General features: G+C 40.9%; 1 protein-coding gene and 1 pseudogene across 6 annotated transcripts in view; both read left to right on the top strand.

The window, feature by feature from the left end:
- Nucleotides 1-2,488: 2,488 nt before the first annotated feature.
- Nucleotides 2,489-19,100, top strand: part of BLVRA (biliverdin reductase A) — a 50,679-nt gene continuing 34,067 nt past the window's right edge. Inside the window, exons 1-2 of one of the 6 annotated variants that reach the window (XM_047096957.1) lie at nt 2,489-2,695; nt 8,695-8,727. In XM_047096957.1, coding sequence (XP_046952913.1) covers nt 8,716-8,727 — 12 coding nt within the window. In that variant the 5' untranslated portion in view covers nt 2,489-2,695; nt 8,695-8,715. Of the gene's footprint in view, nt 2,696-3,040; nt 3,133-3,183; nt 3,204-6,502; nt 6,626-7,650; nt 7,744-8,694; nt 8,728-19,100 lie in introns of those variants that run through there. The other 5 variants (XM_047096962.1, XM_047096958.1, XM_047096960.1 and 2 more) reach the window with 5 other exon arrangements.
- LOC124524620 (homocysteine-responsive endoplasmic reticulum-resident ubiquitin-like domain member 2 protein) lies at nt 16,660-18,059 on the top strand (annotated as a pseudogene).

Here is a 19,100-nt window from a genome sequence, read left to right as displayed (position 1 = left end):
AGTAATCAAAAGAGAGCAAAAGTAGCTTTAATAATATCAGACAAAACAGACTTTAATCAAAAAAGTTTATAAGAGACAAAGGAGGACAATATATATTAATTAAACTTTCAATACAGCAAGAATATATAATAATTATAAACATTCATGTACCTAGTGACAGACCATTAAAATATATGAAGCAAAAATAGACAGAATGGGAGGGCAAAATAGACAGTTCCACAATAATAGTTGGAGACATCAATACCCCACTCACAATGTGGATAAAGCAATCAGAATACAAGTAATGAAATAGAGGATTTAAAGAACACAATAAGCCAACTAGATCTAATAGACATACACAGAATGGTTAACTTAACAATAACAGAATACACATTCTTCACAAGTACACATTGGACGTTTTCCAGATGATGCTAGGCCACAAATGGAGTCTCAATAGATTTAAAAGATGATGATATTCTGTAGCATTAAAAAGAATAAAATACTTAGAAATTAACCAAAGAGGTGAAAAACTTGCACAATGAAAAGTATAAAACCTTACTGAAAGAAATTAAAGAAGACATAAATAAATGGAAATTAAAGTGTCAATACTACCCAAAGTAATCTACAGATTCAATTCAGTCCCAAAAAATTCCAATGATTTCTTTTTCATACATAGCAAAGCTCATCAAAACAGTGTATTACTGGCATTAAGACAGATATATTGACTAAACAGAATAAAATAGGGACTGCAGAAATAAACCCTCACATATATGTTCAAATAATTTTTGACAAGAATGCCAAGTCCATTCAATGGGGAAGGGACAGTCTGTTCAATAAATGGTGCTGGGAAAACTGAATATCCACATTAATTCAAAAATGGGTCAAGGACCAAAATAAGACCTAAAACAATAAAATTTCTAGAAGAAAATAGGACAAAAGTTTCATGACATCGGATTTGGCAATGATTTCTGATATGATATCAAAGGCACAGTGACAAAAGGAAAATTGAAGAAATTGGACTTCATGAAAATTTAAAAATATTCTGTATCAAAAGACACTATCGTCAGAGTAAGAAGGTAACTCATAGGGGCACCTGGGTGGATTAGTTGGTTAAGCATCTGACTATGGCTCAGGTCATGATCTTGAGGTTCATGAGTTTGAGACCTGCTTTGGGCTCTGCTCTGGTGGTGCAGAGCCTGCTTGGGACTCTCTCCCCACCCCTCCACCCCCTGCCCATCCCCCACTTTCACTCTCTTGTCTCAAAATAAATAAACTTAAAAAAAAACCCTCAATGACTTTCCATCTCTTAAAAAAAAAGGAACTCACAGAATGGGAGAAAATATTTGCTAATCGTATCTCTGATAAAGGGTTAATATCCAGAATATATAGAGAACTCCTAAAACCAACAACAACAAAAAAACCTGATTCAAAATGACTTGAATAGGTATTTCTCCAAAGAAGAGATAAAATATGCTCACAAAAAGGGGTTCAACATCACCAGTTATTAGGGAAGTGCAAATCAAATCCACAGTGAGACACAACTTCATACCCATTAGGATGGTTACCATCAAGAAAACAGAAAAATGTGTGTTTGCAAGGATGTGGAGAAATTGGAACCCTTGTGCGTTATTGGTGGGAATGTAAAAATGTTTAGTCATTATGGAAACCGGTATGGTGGTTCCTCAAATAATTTAAAATAGGATTACCATATGATCTGATAGTTCCACTTCTGGGTATGTACTTTATATAAAAGAACCGAAAGCAGGGTCTCAGGTATTTGTACACCACTTTTCATAGCAAGATTATTCACAACAACTAAACTGTGGAAGCAGCTCAAGTGTCCATCAATGGATGAATGGATAAGACTTAAATGTTTAGTGGTAAAAGGGGAAGACATTCTGCAGTATGCTACAGTACGGATGAACTTTGAGGACATTATGCTAAGTCAAATTAGCCAGTTACTGAAAGACATATACTGCACGATTCCACTTATTGGAGGAACATAAGAGTAGTCAAATAATAAAGACAAAAAGTATAATATACTTTTGTTCTTTTGGCAGGGGGTAAGGGAGAGTTACTGTTTAATGGGTATAGAGTTTGCGTTTCACAAGATCAACACAGGGGATGGATGGTGGTGATCATCGCACAATGTTACCGTACTTGACACCGCTTAACTGTGCACTTAAAATCATTAAGATGGTAATGGAAGAAACACCAAAAGAAAAAAGAAAAAAAAAGTTTTGCTGCCTCTTTGGTCTGGGCCCAAAAAGAACCGAGCAGGTTTCACGTGGTTGCGGTGCGGCCAAGGAGAGGGACAGAGCACTCGGTGAGGCCCCCACCCCTTTCCCCCTCAGGCCTCGCAGGTCCCGAGCACGGCCTAAGGTCATCTCCTCCTGTTCGCAAGCTCCCAATGGCCCCGCAGCGGAGCAAGGCAGAAGTCCGAGGGGCAGGCTAGAGGCAGCTCAGGTTCACAGCCAGCCCTGCGGCCCTCTGGCGGAGTGGAACGCTAGAGCCGGGCTCTCCCAGAAGCGGGCGGGAGACAGGGCCCCTCCCCTCCCAGCCCCATTTGCTCTCCCCCCACCCCCTCGCCCCCGCGCGCCCTCGCGTCCTCCGGCGCCGCGGCCAATCCGAGCCCGGCTCCCGCCTCCTACAGCAGGGCGGTCAGGTGGCAGCAAGGCGGCTGCGCGCAGAATCCGAGCTTTGTGCCCCGCGGCAGGTAAGGCTCCCGTCGCGGAGTGGGGGTCGCGGGCAGCTTTGATAATGCCTTCGGGTTAGGAGCTTGGAGAGCGCGGCCCCCCGGAGGCCGGCGACGGCCCTGCGGTCTCGGGCCCAAGCCCCAAACCGCAGGCGCAGCCTCAGCGCCTCCTATCTCGCTCCGCTGGGCCCAGAGGGAAGCTAGCAGTCCGGAGGCTTGGTGATCGCGACGAGCTCCATCGGGAAGGGGCTTCCTCCAAAATGCAAGAGTGTTTAAAAAATCTGTATTTTATCTAAGAAGAGTTTATGGTTTCGGTTTTTACGTAGACTGGTGCTGCGTACATCTACGGTGTAGCCTAGGGGACTGAGCCTGAGCCAGTGGTTCTGTCGAGGCAGCTCCAACGTGGGGGAGACAGCTCGGCCCACAGGAGATGTGCGGGGCCGGGTTCTGCTCCTCGGGTACGAATCCTGCGCAAGCCCCGTAGCTTCTCCTCGCCACACTTTCCTCTTGGGAAACTGGGAAGTATCAGGTATTTCACAGACCCCTGTGAGGGTTACGTGAATTAAGTGCGCTCTAAAAAACTAAGGCTGAGCTCTCAGCAGCAACAGGGTTAAATATATACACAGATATTTCGAAGTACTGATACCCTGAATTGTTTGACAAATAAATTAACGTAGTTTACGACATCACGTAGAATAGTAACACATAAATATAAAAAATAAATGACTAAGATACTGGGGACAGAGATGATGTAAGAACAAAATAAGTCTGGGTGAAAAAGAAAGTAGGTCAGTGCTGTCCAATAGAACTTTCTGTGGTAATGGAAATGGCCTATATTTAACATTTACATAGCTGTACGTGTCAAGTGGCTACCTTATAGCACAGGCAGGTCTATATTGTTTTGCGGGCTGAGTATCCTAGGACGGTTAACTTCAGTTACACAGTTCTAGTCATTTGGTAGTAAAGCATGCTAGAGACTTCTTCTCACCTTCCCTCTGGCAACCACCGCTTTGTTTTGTGTATGTAAGGACTTTTTAAAATGTTAAAAACAAAAAGTTACTCCTACACGTTTTGCCTGTGTGGAAGCTCTGTGTTCCTTTGCCCACCCCCACTCCTCAGTTGTGCTGTGGTCAGCTCTTCAGTAGTTCATGGTTTCCTCCTACAGAAAGAACTAGTCTTTCAGTAAGAGGGAGTCAAGGTTCAGATCTTGCTGGGGGATCAGTGCCTAACAACATGTATCGGCCCAGAATGTCCTGATCTCAACCCGATTTTGAAACTGAGTTGCACATTGCTTGCAATTTGAATTAATAAGTCACTTAAAAAAAAAAACCAACATGGATGTATCCTTACAAGTTTCAATACAGTAGACGTTTATTCCTTAAAAGTATTTTGACTTCTGCTATCTCCTTTCTCTCTTATTATATCAAGATCACTTTAAAGAAAAGGTAGAAAGTTTTGAAATGGTGATGAGGAATAGGAGGAACATTGAGCAGGAGGGGCAAGAAGGTGGGATGGGAAAGAGAGTGGCTTAGGTGTAGAGGGAGTGTTCAAGAAAGCTTCCCTGGTTCTGATAACCCAAGCCTTGTCCCAGTTTACTTGTGTACAGTTCTGCCCATGAGAGAACCAGGAGAGAAGCTAATAACCTCCAGTTAACCAAGACAAACACTGAGGAAGCTAAGGCCAGAGGAGAAGAAAAAATAGAAGTGAAGTGGGTTAGAATTATAGCATGTCAGCACTGAAAGAGAGCGTAAAGATCATCTAAGTTTGTGTAAAGTTCATCTGCCCCCTTTCCTTTCTTGTGGTGCAGAAACCAAGGCAGTAAGAGGCCATGTACATTGGCCTTGGTCAGAGTGGTAGTGGGTGCCCATGCCAGGTGTAGAATTCTGGGCTCTTGAGTCACAGGCAGGCTCTTATCCCTGTGTGTACCTCAGTGCCTCATATTTTGGGGTCAAAGCTCAAACTCCACCTCTGTTTAGTTAGTAGACCTGCCACAGTAGGGGAAAGGAGAAACCTACTTTAAATTGGTTTAAGAAGGTCTTTTATGCAAAAGTGTTGCCTTTTTTCTTTATCTTTCTAGTGAACCACTGCAGCCTGAACTATCATTTGTTATTATGTGGTAATTCAGGAACTAACTCAAGATTCTTCTGTTTTGTAATTTTTCTTAAAGTGCCTGCTCCTAGACAGGCATACCATATATTTCTCGATGAGAAAACCTATTAATTCACATTAATTTAATTTATACGTTTGATGCAATGATAGGCACAATCCCAGTGAAATTGTTTTTTGTTTTTTTGTTTTTTTAACTTGACAAAGATATTCTAAAATTAATCTGGAAGTCCAAACAGGCAAGACTAGATAGGAATACTCTACAAGTTAATGAGAGAACTTGAACTGCCAGATAGCAAAACATTGTTAAGCCACAGTTATGTAAACAATATATTATAGGCATGGGAATAAAGGTCAGTGACACAGTAGAGGAAGTGAAAAAAAGAATAACTGTGTTCATAAAAAGTTATGTATGAGTCATTGGGGGAAAGGATGAAATATTCAATTAATGTTTTGGGAACAACTCAACTATTTGGGGGAAAAGTATAGTTAGAGTCTTATGCCATCACCACAATACTATTTAGATTGATTAAAATATAAAAGTATAAAAGAATTAAAAATCAAGGAAATAAGAATGTCTATAAGTATTTCTAAATATAATACTAAAAGTCAAAAACTTAAGTTTTTTTGGCCCAACTTAAGTTGGGCCATTTAAATATTAAACCCTTGAAATAAACTAGCAAACAAACCTAAATCTTCTTGTTATAGGATTAGGTCTTAGATATTTAAGAATATATTAAAATATAGAATAAAATTCTCCCTGGGTTCTTTTCAAACCTTAACTAGTCTTGGCAAGACAGTGGGGAGGAAGAGAGAGCTGTGTGATGAGCAGGGAAGATGTGGAAAGGCAGAGCCAGATCTCACCTGGCCAGGGTTCTGCCTCCTGATAGTGCCATCTTAAGGGGAGTTGAAAGCTGGATGGAAAAGAGCATGGGAAGGATCCCTCAGTTGAATGTGCTTTATACGTGACAGTGCTATTCATCCTAGGTGGTAGATTGCTAATGCCTAATGCAGTAGATTTGTAAGTGGGATTGTTTCACACATGTGCATTTCTCCAAATCATTTTTTGTTTGTTTGTTTTCTTTTGTTTTGCTTTCCCAGATTCTTTGGGAAAGCAGTCAAGTTTATTAACAATGTTTTGTAGACATTTTTTATAGGAAAACTTTCCTGGAAGTTCTCATGTGAGGAGCAAGTAGTAGCAATGTTTCTATGAAGACAAAAGACTTAGGGCAGTTTAATTTCTCTTGAATATGATTTGGGGATTGGAGACAAATTGGAAGCAGTGGAATGGCTATGTCAGAGGTTGCCTGAATTTAGATTTGTAATAGACATTGCTAAGCTGCCCACTATGGAGATGATACCCATCTGTAGTCCCCCTGATATTGTCAGAGAGTCTATTCCCCACACTTTGACCACTGCACTGTGGCAAACATTTTGATCTCTGACAGTCTGATAGAGCATCAGAAATAATTGTGAAATAATAATTTGTATTCTGTGATCATGGCTGACTGAGGTTGAGCATTGTTCCACCTATTTTAAGAGTTATCTGAATTTCCTTTTGTGGAAATCAGAACATTTTAGAGCTGGAACAGACCTTAGAGATGAAGTCCAGCCACACAGCCTACGATGAATCTGTTTGGACATGGCTGCTTGGCTAGCCCATGACTGAAGCAGGGCAAACACTCATTCTCCTGTTTGTCATAATAGCTGTCTGACAGGATCTGTAAAGTTCTCCGGAGCACTCTGGAATTTGGCTCTAGAACCAGAAAGTCTGAAAATTACAGTGCAGTGCTACAGTGCCTTGACTGTGAAAGACCAAACGCTTTTACCCACCCTGCACTTCAGGTATCTCATCTGTAAAATGGAGTTAGTGTTGGCCTTTTTGTCAAGGGTTTTATGGGTTAGTGTGAATATAAAGTAGTTGACACAAGTAAGCTCACAACTGTTATTATCCTCATATTTTTGCATTTTGTTATCTGACTTTTCCACTCACATGTAAGCTCTAAGCAGGCTTAGACTAAAGTTGTTAAGAACATAAGTAAAGCACAATAGAGTTTAGGATAGGGCATCTATGCAGGGGAGGGCAACCAAGTGTGTTCTCTGGGGAGTCCCTGTGGTCAAGACTGTTGCTTAACACACATCCTTGCCTTAGTTTTGGCTTTTTTCCCTGACTTTGCTATCAGTGTGTTAGTCATACCTCTGAGATATTTTATGCACAAGATATCACACCTATACTGACTCCCTGAGATCTGAGAAGAAAGCTTACCCACTTTGTCACTTCCTGCTTTTTAGGGTTTGTCTTCTAGCAGTTCCCTTTTTCATATTTTTTCAGGAAACATGAAACCTCCAGATTATTAAAGGAAAGATTGCATGTGTGCAGGCTAGGTTGGGTCATGAGACCCGATCTCAAAACAGGAGGAATGAGAAGAGAGAAGGGAGGGGAATTACTGAAAATGGGTTATTTTCAACACACAGCCTAGGTGACCTCCCAGGTGTTCATAGGATTGTCAGGAGTCAAGTGTTTTTGTTTTTGTTTTTTTAATTTTTTTAATGTTTATTTTTGAGAGAGAACGTGCTCGAGCTAGTGGGGGGAGGGCAGAGAGAGAGGGAGACATAGAATTGAAGCAGGCTCCAGGCTCCAAGCTGTCAGCACAGAGCCCGATGCGGGGCTTGAACTCCGACTGAGAGATCATGACCTGAGCAGAAGTCAGACACTTAACCAACTGAGCCACCTGTTTTTGTTTTTTCAAATAATTGATGTTATTATTTCATTGTTCTTATTCATGGTTATCATCACTGTGCTCAACTCTTTCTATATTTTGAAAGAGGACAAGATCAAATTCAGGGATGGGTCCAAGGATTGAGGCTACCATGGCCTTTTCTTCCCAGAGGACTTGGAGAGCCCTCCTTCTCCTCCAGCTCTGAGCAGTTATCTGCATTGGTGTCCTGGACATCCCACGCAGGTAGAGGGGCTAGAGAGGCTTTAGCTCTTTGTCATTTCTGGTTACCCAGTCACCCTGCCATTGCCTGCCCAAGTCTTAGTTGAAATAAAGTGGCAATTCTAACAGCTCTGAAAAACAAATGAAAAAGTTAAGTTTTATAGGCCTCTCTGTTCTAGTGTTTCTCCAAGTGTGGCTGTCTGACCATGTGTGCATGATCTCTTGGATGACTGTTGAAAATACCCGATTTTTAGCCTCCCTTCCCCTGTAGACTGCCTGAGTCAGACACTGGGGGTATAACCCAGAAATAGCATTTTCAACAAGCAGTCCTTGGAGTACATTAAAGTTTTGAGCCACTATTATTCTGTACTAGTTTTTTATTTCTTTTCCTTCTCTCTCCTGTTTCTCCTTCCCTTCCCTTTTTCCTTCCCCATTTCTTCTGACTCCTGATGACTTGTTTGTTCCTTCCTTCCTCCTCCTTAATGCTGCAGGTTCAGATTAGCCTATCAAACTGTTCGTAATAAATTTAATCCTTTAGAAAGTCAGCTGGGAGGAAAAAAAAAAGAAGTGTGTATTTCCTGCTGCCCTGCTTGTCTCCATAAAAGAAAGGCAGACCTGAAGCTATCCTCTCCAAGCACTAGCTTTGGGACAAGCATTATTCTTTTAAGTACACATGGCATTGTGTTTACAGTCCCTCATCTAGTATAGGAGGTGTGCCTGGGGGTTGGAAATGTCCTTCTTCAGAGAAACATCACGGGCATGACATCCCAGGGGAGTCCACCACCAGCAGCCTCAGAATCAGACACTGGCCTGGGTTCCCTTACTGGAGGGCTCAAGGTGGTGGAGGCATTTGGGGAAGATAGGGCCAGTGGACAGTAAGTAGTGTGGGAGAGAGTGGGGTGGCAGCGGGGAGTGTCTGCCTGGAGTGTGGGGCAGGTGTCATCTGAGTCCTGACCTCTGCTTTTGTCTTCACAGCCACTGAAGGAAGGGACCAAGATGAATGCAGAGGTAAGTTCTTTAAAAGGACCAGTTTAAGGAATGCTTTTCTTGCAGTATTCCTCATTTCTCTTTCACAGAGTGTCTTGTCTCCCTAGAGAGCTTTCAGAAACATCTGCACAAACTTGAAAACATTTCTCCTCCAACCTGCCCACGTGCACATGGCTCTGGGTGATATAGGAGGAATTAGGCTCTTCTGAGTTCTTATCTGTGTCTGTCCAGCCTCAGTTAGATTAGAATTTATCTATTGCAGTTAATCCTGAAACAACAGTCAAGAGCTAGGCATGGAGTGGACAGTGGGGCGGCGTTGGGGTGCTGGGCCTAGAGCCCTGCTTTGTATTATTCTGGGGACACTTACTCTCTGCATTGTCTCCTGGGGGTTCTCCATTCCACTGTCCCTGTTCTTTGATCTGGTGAGATGTCTAGTCACTTGGCTGTTTTGTTCTTTTTCCTGACTAACCAGCTTCTTCCTGTCTTTACTCCTTTCCAAGCCACTGAATTGTGGGGTCCATCTCTTCAACCACTGTTGGTCTGATGTCCCTAACTTTTCTTTTCCTCTTGTCCTGTTGATCCACCAATCCAAACCCAGGACAGTGGTCTGAGATGAGTGGTATAGCTTCATGCTGTTTACAGCTTGCAGCTATCTCTAAACCCTCAAGTGGGTACTCAGCACTGCCAGCCTGGCCCCCATGTAGCTGCAGGAGGCCCCCTTTCCCATTGCCCTGGATGGCCAGGTCCAGTCTTCTCACCCTTCCCTGCTCTCTCCTTACTGTTAGCATCTGGACCACCTTTTACCTTACAGAGAAAAATTAGAACCATCAGACATCATCTCTCTCAATTCCTACCTTCCCATTTGTCTTACTGCTCTTCTCACAGTGGAAGGGATGTCTGTCAGTGAGAGAGCTCCAGGCTGTGAGCATAGGAAAATCCAACTTCACGTGTTTTTTTTATCTTGGAAGTCCAAATGGAGGGCAGGCTTCAGGGCTGGTTGATCTGGTGACTCGGCAATCTTGAGGATCCAGGATCATTTCACCGCTCTGCTTTTTATCCAAGTGTTAGCTTTATCCTAGAGATGGTTTCCCTTATGGTTATGGGATGGCTGCCAGTTAACCCGTTGGGGCTACATGCTTCCTCATTCACTTTGAGCAGGAGAAAGAGATAACTTCCTGTGGCTCTCCCAGAAAAATAGGAACTTCTTTTTTTTTTTTCTTTGTTTGTCACAGCCTTCCCACCCCTAACCCCTGGCAACCACTGTGTAATACACTTTTAATTTTAGTAATTGTATTATGTTACAGTTTATATCTAGTTCTCTTTCTTTTTTTTCTACTCAGCACTACATTTTCAAGATAAAACATATAGTTAATCTGTTGCACAGTATCCCATGATGTGCATCTGTTTAATCCTAACAAGACAACTAGGAGCAAGATGCTATTATTGTCTCAGTTTTGTAGATGAGGAAAATGAGGGTTAAGTAAATTGCTCAAGTCACAGGGTATTGGGGGCCGAATGGTGATGTAAGCCCAGATGTCTCTGACTCCATGAATGTCTTTCTTCTTGTGTATATTCAGCTAATCCTGTCCATCCAGTTCAAATGTTGTTACTGTTGCATGAAAAGTTTCTCAGGGCTTTCTCTCCAGAAGTGGTATCTCCCTTTCCTTGATTCTCATTGCTCTTTACTTTTTGGTTACTTTCCATTCTCTGACCTCAAATATAGCTGTCTGTGTATCTTGTTCACCTTAGTATACCCACAGCATCTGGCATGATGCCTCATACTTAGTTTGTCCTCACCAAGTGTCAGTCATCATTTAGTCAAATGATCAGATGGTTCAGAAACTGTTCAGTAATCCTGTAATGCAATCCAGAACTTGGGTGGGTTAGAGAAAATGTAGAGGAAGGAAATCATATGACAGAAAATTTCAAGGAAAATTTGCTGTGATTCAGAGTCTGGCTGGAGTAGAAGGGCAGAGAAAGATTGTCAGCCTCAGCGAGCCCTTGGATCTCAGAGGAACTTTGCTGAGTACATGAATGACTCCCAGGATTTTGAGCATTTCAAGCTGGGTGCCTGATAGAATTCGTAGAGCCATTGGCATTTGCCCAGAATTTCAGAGCATAACCAGTCAGGTAGAGTGGATGGCTGGCATCTAGCACAGAGCGGGATGATCCAGGTCAGAATGAGATGGTCAGGTGGAAATTGGAAATGCCCAGTTGGCATTTCTTCTTATGATTGGAACTTGGAGGAAAGCATGGCTCACAGCTCAGGATGTTGGAGTCTTCAGCATAAAAGTGGTTATGGTGAAGGGACTCCCCCCCCCCCCAACCTCTGGGAATATGGGGAAGAGAGGAAAACAGAGGGACAAGGATTGAGTGCTGGGAATTATGCACTTCCAGGGGGCAGGGTGAAGAAGGAAAGTGAAGTATGAAAAGAAAACCTCAGTATGAGGTGAGAAAAACCAAGAAAGGAGGGAAGGTCCATTTGAATTTTAAATAGGTCTGAGGTCTAGGGGAATTCAGTAGAGAAAAAGCCCTTGAATTTAGCAACGAGAAGGTCTCAGATCTGTGATGAAGCAGAGAAGCATTGAAAACCAGATTACAACTGGGCCAGAAGGTATGGGTGGAAACAGCAGTTGTGAGGAGTCAGATGATTGGGGACATTGGACAGGACACCATCAGGGGCAGAAAGTCCCCAACATGGGACAGCAGAAGATTCTGGGCCTTATAGAGGGAACTCCAGGAAGGGAGATGGGAGTAAGCCAAAGAGTCCATAAGCTGTCAAGTTCTTATCTACTTGGAGCATCCCTTAGATATTTGTATGTATTTTAAGTGTTTTTATTTTAGGTAACTAATATATTCAGTTGATTCAAAATTTTAAAGGCTGTAGAAAAAAATTCTCTTCCCTCCCAGCTGTTCTGTTTCTCATGCTCCCAGGTAACTTTGTGTTCCTGGAATCTTTCTTTCAGAGAGATTCTAAACATATACAACAAATATTTTTTTTCTCTCCATATGGCTCCTTCTTTTTTGTACAAACTATAGCACACAACTTAACACTGATCTGTTTTTTGCTATTCTCACCTAGCAATCTATCTTGGAGATCAATCCCTTTAAATACAAAAAGAACTTCCTTGTTCTTTTCTATAGCAGTGTAATATTTTATTAAGTTTTTTTAATGTATGTTTATTTTTGAGAGCAAGAGAGACAGAGCATGAGTGGGAGAGGGGCAGAGAGACAGGAAGACACAGAATCCGAAGCAGGTTCCAGGCTCTGAGCTGTCAGCAAAGGCCCGATGCGGGGCTCGAACTCATGGACTGCGAAGTCATGACCTGAGCCAAAGTTGGCTGCTTAACCAACTGAGTCACCCAGATGCCCCTGTAATATTCCATTTTAAGAGCATACCAAATGTACATAACCAGCCTGCTATTATAATATATAATATAATATATAATACAGTACACATGTTATTTTCGATCTTTTGCTATTACAAATAAGGCTGCAATAAACCTAAATCATCTCATTGTGTATCTCTATAGGATGCATTTTTAGAAATGGATTTATTGGAGCACAGAGAATTTGCATAAGTATTTCCAAGTTGCTCTCCACAAATTTGCCCATTTTTCTCTCCCACTTGCAGTGTATGACTATTACCTCTTTTTCCACACCCACCAATGTGCTGTCAAACTTTTTGATCCTTGTGAACAGTGGATGAAAAACATTAGATTGTTGTTCCTGATTATTTGGAATCTCCTTCCCCACCTCCCAGAGTGGTAGTTCAGCACGTGTCCCCATGTCTCACCTCTCAAGGTTCCTCTAAAATTATTTTACATTTTCTCTTACCTTTTTCATCTGAAAACAAGTTTTTTCTAAGTTAGCAGAGCATGTTCTCTTAATCCTAACTTCCTTCAAATGCTGTGATCAGATCTGGAGCTCCAGACCCCAGTCTGACTCCAAAAGAGGGAGCAAGTTCATTCCATGACTATGATTTGGCTCTGAATTTTTGAGTCACTTTGCTGTCCTGTATGTGTGTCCTTTTTCTGCTGTCTTGAATCTGCTCCTTTTCCTCTACTGTAGTGGCATTTACCCAAAGGTTCAAGATAAAGTAAAGCAAACAACTGAAAATGGAATTTTAGATATCCTGGTTGCTAGAAATCCATTGCCCACCCTTACTGGCTCCTTTCTGTTACCTTCAACCTCCTCATAACCTGTGTGCATCTTCTCTTTCTGCTCCTCTCTATTGCCCTTTCCTCTGTCTTCTGCTAGTTCCCACCCTCTAATTTCTTACAACTTTATGCTAAGAACACTTAGAATGATTTCTTTTTTTTAAGATCTGTTCCTAACTGATACCTTGTGGAGTTTAATCAAAAGTTGGGGCGCCTGGGTGGCTCAGTCGGTTAAGCGTCCGACTTCAGCCAGGTCACGATCTCGTGGTCCGTGAGTTCGAGCCCCGCGTCAGGCTCTGGGCTGATGGCTCAGAGCCTGGAGCCTGTTTCCGATTCTGTGTCTCCCTCTCTCTCTGCCCCTCCCCCGTTCATGCTCTGTCTCTCTCTGTCCCAAAAATAAATAAACGTTGAAAAAAAAAAATTAAAAAAAAAAAAAGTAGAAGTACATTGGGGCACTCGCTCTGTGTCTCTTTCTCTCAAAAATAAATAAAAACATTAAGAAAATAAAAAATTAGAAGTACATTGTGTAAAAATGGTAGTATAAAGTTTGGGAGAGAGGAGATGGAAGTATAATATTGTAAGAGTCTTATATGTGAAATGGTATATTGTTTTCAGGTAGCTGTGATAAGTAAAATATGTATAATATAAAAGTCTTTAACCACTAAAGAGAAGTTGCAGCTATAGCCAATAAATGAGGTAAAATGGAATCATAAGAGGGCGCCTGGGTGGCGCAGTCGGTTAAGCGTCCGACTTCAGCCAGGTCACGATCTCGCGGTCCGTGAGTTCGAGCCCCGCGTCGGGCTCTGGGCTGATGGCTCAGAGCCTGGAGCCTGTTTCCGATTCTGTGTCTCCCTCTCTCTGCCCCTCCCCCGTTCATGCTCTGTCTCTCTCTGTCCCAAAAATAAATAAACGTTGAAAAAAAAAAAAAAAAAATTAAAAAAAAAAAATGGAATCATAAGAAATACCGTATTAATCTAAAAGAAGGCAGAAAAAGAGGGACAGAATAGATTGGACAAATAGAAGACAAACAATAAAGTGTTGGTTTAAACCTAACCATCTCAATGATTATAATGTAAATTGTCTAAACACTTCACTGAAAGGCAGAAACTGTTAGATTGAACAAGACCTGACTATATGCTGCTTAAAGAAACTCACTTTAGATATAAAAACACACAAAGGTTAAAGATAAAAGATTGGGGGAAAAAAGTACTATGCTAACACTAATCAGTGGAAACCAGAAGTGGATTGTTAGTATCAGACAAAATAAATTTAAGGGCAGAAGTATTAACTGGAAAAAAATGGTCATTTCAGAATGATGAAGGAGTCCATTAATCAAAAAGACATAACCAACCTAAACATTTATATATCTAATAACAGAAGGTATTATGGAAAAGTCCACCCAACAACTGTAGAATATACATTCTTTTCAAATGTGCCTAAAACATTTACCAGGATAGGCCGTATTCTAGATCATAAAGCGTGTTTCAAAATTTTTTTGATGATTCAGATCATTTAAATAATTTTTTTCTTCTTTCTTTCTTTTCTTTCTTTCTTTCTTTCTTTCTTTCTTTCTTTCTTTCTTTCTTTCTCACTTGAAGGATGTTTTGTGACTGCAATGCAACCGAATGAGAGATCTATAATAGAAAAATATCTGGAAAATCTGTAAACATTTGTAATCCAAATAACACATTTCCAAATAATCCATGGCCAAAGAATTAATCAAAAAGGAGATTAAACAATAAACTGAATAAAAATGAAAGTGTGGCATTTTACAGTTTGTGGGATGCAGCTAAAGCATTGTCATCCCAGAGAAATTTATAGGACTAAATGCTTATTTTTGGGGGGAAAAAAAAAAGAAAAAAAGGGGTTTCAAATCAGGGGCCTAAACTCTTATCCTCGAACTAAAAAGAAGAAAGCATGTTAAATTCAAAATAAGCAGAAAATTTGAAGTAACAAAAATAACAAGAGAATCTATGTAATAGGAAACAAACAAACAAAAACAATTGGGAAAATCAGGGAAAACAAAAACTTTTTGAGGTCATTAGAATTTATAAACCTTTAACGTGGCTTTGGAAAAAGAAAAGCCAGAAGTTAACAAATATCAGAAGTGAGATTCACCCTGTCTGTTTCCAAGCTGTCCACCTGCCAGGTGGTGCGTCCCTCCAGTTTTATCTCAGTTGCCACTGTGTTTCAAAAACCCCACACTGCGGAGACACCTGTGGCTCATGTCCACGTTGATCCTCTGGGGGAGGTTCTTGCCATGCTCTGGCCAGCACTTGCTTGTTCCAGAAAATGTTAATGTGACCGTGCAGTGGCAACAGCTCAGAGTTTATGGTAAAATCACAACACACAGCCTGTACCAGGGTTTGCTGCCTTCAGCCTGTGTCTTTGTTCCTATACCAGTGAACAGGCAGTTCTATGACACCCACCGGGTCTTTTGCTCATGGAGAGGCTGTATCACCTCCTGTCAGTTTCCAAAACACAGTACCAATAGAGAAAATCATGAAGTGTTGGCATCAGCAACAATTCCAGTTCAAATAACTCAAGATCAACCTCTCCATCATCCAGTTAGAAACCTATGTTTAGAGCTGCCTATTTTTCCTCAGATGGATTAAGACAGTGTAGGCAAGCTATGGTCAACCTGACCATGGTCGAACTTGCTTAGATGAGTTCAACTCTGTACCATTCCAAAAAGTAATTTTCAATTATTTATTTATTCTAGAGTAAGTGACATATGTATTTATTTGAAACCACTTATCTAGGGTTGCCTAGGTGGCTCAGTTGAGCATCTTACTCTTTATTTCGGCTCAGGTCATGATCTCATGGTTTGTGAAATCTGTGCTGGCTTGCTTCAGATTCTCTCTCTCTTACCATCTCTCTGCCCCTCCTCTGCTGGTGCTCTCTCTCTCTCCATCTCTCTCAAAATAAAAATAAAACCACCTACCTATAAAGCATCATAAAATTACAAATAGTTCATCACGAAAAGGCAAACTCAAGTAATCAGAATCATGTGTTGCATGTTCAATAAATACTCAAGAGACCATAGCAGATAGATGAGTCTATAGGCCTGGAAGATTTGTTCAGGGCATTGCAATGCAGATTTTCTCCACCTTTCTCAAAAGCCATGGGACTATATAATAAAACCTGAAGTTCATAATTATCCTAAGGCATTGTCTAATCCAGTGGAAAGTAAACCAAAAAAAACAAAAAACAAAAACAAGGTTTTCTGGAATATCTAGAACATTCAGTTCAGAAACAAAAATGCCCCCTTCCTGGATAAATGAAAAGTCTAATGTATTTTTTCCTTTCAAATTGATTAAATGACAAATATTTTGAATTCTTAAGTGTTACTTCCTTAAAAGAAGAAAGTGGTATCTAATACTGGCAAACGTTTTATTGCCCCAGTTTTGCAATAATTATAAGTGAAAAAAAAGAGGAGTAAGAGAAGATAAACAGTACAGAAAAACAATAAAAGCATTCAGACTTTTCAATTGTGCAAAAAATTTTGTATACTTCTGTTAGTTGTAAGCAATTGCCACAAAGAAAACAGAGTACATCTTCTTGTGGTATCTATGTAACCTGAAAATTTGTGGAGGGAAATGTTACAGAATTTAACTTGTAATTAATATTAAACATTATGTTTATACTAATGAAACACATAATTTATGGACTATGAAGTAACATGTATACAATATTTTTTAAAGTTTATTTATTTTGAGAGGGAGGACCAGAGGGAGAGGGGGAGAGAGAATTCCAAGCAGGCTCTGCATTGTCAGTTCAGAGCCTGATGCAGTGCTTGAACTCATGAACCATGAAAACATGACCTGAGCCAAAATCAAGAGTCAGATGCTTAACTGACTGAGCCCCAATATACGTACAGATTTTTAAGATATAGCTTGAGACTTAAAGAAGCTTAGTTTTTGTAGCTGTGGGTTATATTCCCAGACCCCTAAGCTTTTATTCCTTTTATTGTATAGAATAAAACTTTGGTGGGAAACTTTGAGAAGCATGTCTTAAGATATTAGATAATCCTTTTAAAAAACACCTTTATTGAGGTATACTTGATATATAATACACTGCACATATTCACCGTGCAGTTTGATAAGTTTTGATGTATGTATACATCTGTGAATACATCCTAGCAATCTAGGTAATGAGGTTATGCATCACCTGCAGAAGCTTCTTCATTTTCCTTTGTAATTTCTGTCTTCATCCCTCCTCACCATCTGTCAACTAGGCAAGTGATCTCTAATCTGCCTTCTGTCAGTATAGATTACTTTGCACTGCCCAGACTTTTGTATAAATGGAATAATACAGTATGTGTTTTTTGAGGGAGTGTGTTAAAAAAAAGGAAAGAAAGAAAAGAAAAGAAAAAAGAAGGAAAGAAACCTTGTTTAGAGCTTCCAGTACTTCAGAAGGATTGAGACAGTGCATGCTTCTACAAGCACAAATGGACCCTATACAGAGTTACCAGTTCCCACGTGTAATGTAAAGAAATGGAGATAGCTAGTTTCTTGGGCAAACTATTCCACCTAGATTCCCAGTGTATCCTGCTTTTAGCCCCCCTGCAAGTGTTATGATGACAAATACGTATGCTCATTAGTATTATGTGCAATATCGAACAGTAGTTTCAGTTCAGGCCACATCAAATGCCAACCCAGCTCAGCCTACTGCTTCACAGCCTCTACATTTGGCACATGTTCCTGGGGAGTAATCTCACCAGCTCCAAATCTAGTGGTTAAAGAAAATGGATCCAAAGGAGGATGTTCAAATGAATGCACAGGGAGGGTCAGTGCTAAATGAAAATGTCAGTTGACACTGGCTAGATTGGAGTCACATGTTTTCATAAGCTGCAGTTCCCTTCAGCACAGTATATTTCTTTTCTTCCTTTTTTCAGTTTATCATGGCAGCGGAAGTCATGTTACTAGTTTATGTACAGCAAGTTGGATGATTTCCTGTTAGGCAAGAAAGAGGTCAGCAACAGGCTCCCTGTAACATTGTCACAGTTAACAGTGATGGGAAACAAACATGAAAAAGTAGATCATTGTATGGATGATGGGCTTAATGGTGAGGGCTGTGAAGGTGCAGATGAAGATGACCATCAATTTAAAGACCTCGAGGGCTGCCTGGGTGGCTCAGTTGGTTAACTGACCGACATGGGCTCAGGTCATGCTCTCGAAGTTTGTGAGTTTGAGCCCCACGTCGGGCTCTGTGCTGGCAGCTCAGAGCCTGGAGCCTACTTTGGATTCTGTGTCTCCCCCTCTTCCCCTCCTTTGCTCACGCTCTGTGTCTCTCTGTCTCTCAATAATAAATAAATGTTAAAAAAAAAAAAAAAGACCTCGGTTAATGGCTTTTGCTTGGTCTTTTATCACTGCTTTCTGTACCTAATACCAGAGGGGCTACCAGATGTCAGCAGTTAAGCATGAGAAGTTATTGCAGCTGAAGAGGAGGGTTTGACTTTAGGAAAGTGTTTTATTTATTTATTTATTTTTTTTTTAATTTTTTTTTTTCAACGTTTATTTATTTTCGGGACAGAGAGAGACAGAGCATGAACGGGGGAGGGGCAGAGAGAGAGGGAGACACAGAATCGGGAACAGGCTCCAGGCTCTGAGCCATCAGCCCAGAGCCTGACGCAGGGCTCGAACTCACAGACCGCGAGATCGTGACCTGGCTGAAGTCGGACGCTTAACCGACTGCGCCACCCAGGCGCCCCTAGGAAAGTGTTTTAAATAATAGTGTAGTGTGTGTGTGTGTGTGTGTAAACACACATGTTATATATAATTAAATATATAACCTTTTTATTATGTACAGAGGTTTTTTTTTTAAATGTAAGCTTATATATATGAATACCATAAACACAAATGGATTGCTAATTGTGTGACTTTTAAAGATGCTAACAGAACATAGTGTAACAACATTGATCTTCCAAACTTTATTCATCTCAATTATATATATTATACCAAGACAGACATATTTATGAATCTTATTTTTTGTTTTAAGTTTACTTATTTATTTTTGAGAGAGACAGAGACAGCACGAGGAGGGGAGGGGCAGAGAGAGAGAGAAAGAGAGTGAGAGAGAATCCCAAGCAGGCTCTGCAGTGTCAGTACAGAGCCCAATGGAGGCTTGAACTCCTGAAGCAGGAGATCATGACATGAACCGAAACCAAGAGCTGGATGCTTAACCAACTGAACGACCCAGGTGCCCCTATGAGTCTTCTTTCTTTTTTTTTTT

The sequence above is a fragment of the Lynx rufus genome, unplaced genomic scaffold (assembly GCF_022079265.1).
Source record: "Lynx rufus isolate CCGP_SWC_20201006 ecotype Redwood Valley unplaced genomic scaffold, mLynRuf1.p SCAF_4, whole genome shotgun sequence".
NCBI classification, from domain to species: domain Eukaryota; kingdom Metazoa; phylum Chordata; class Mammalia; order Carnivora; family Felidae; genus Lynx; species Lynx rufus.
Note: the sequence above shows the minus strand (reverse complement) of the source record. Positions and strands in the feature narration are given on the sequence as shown.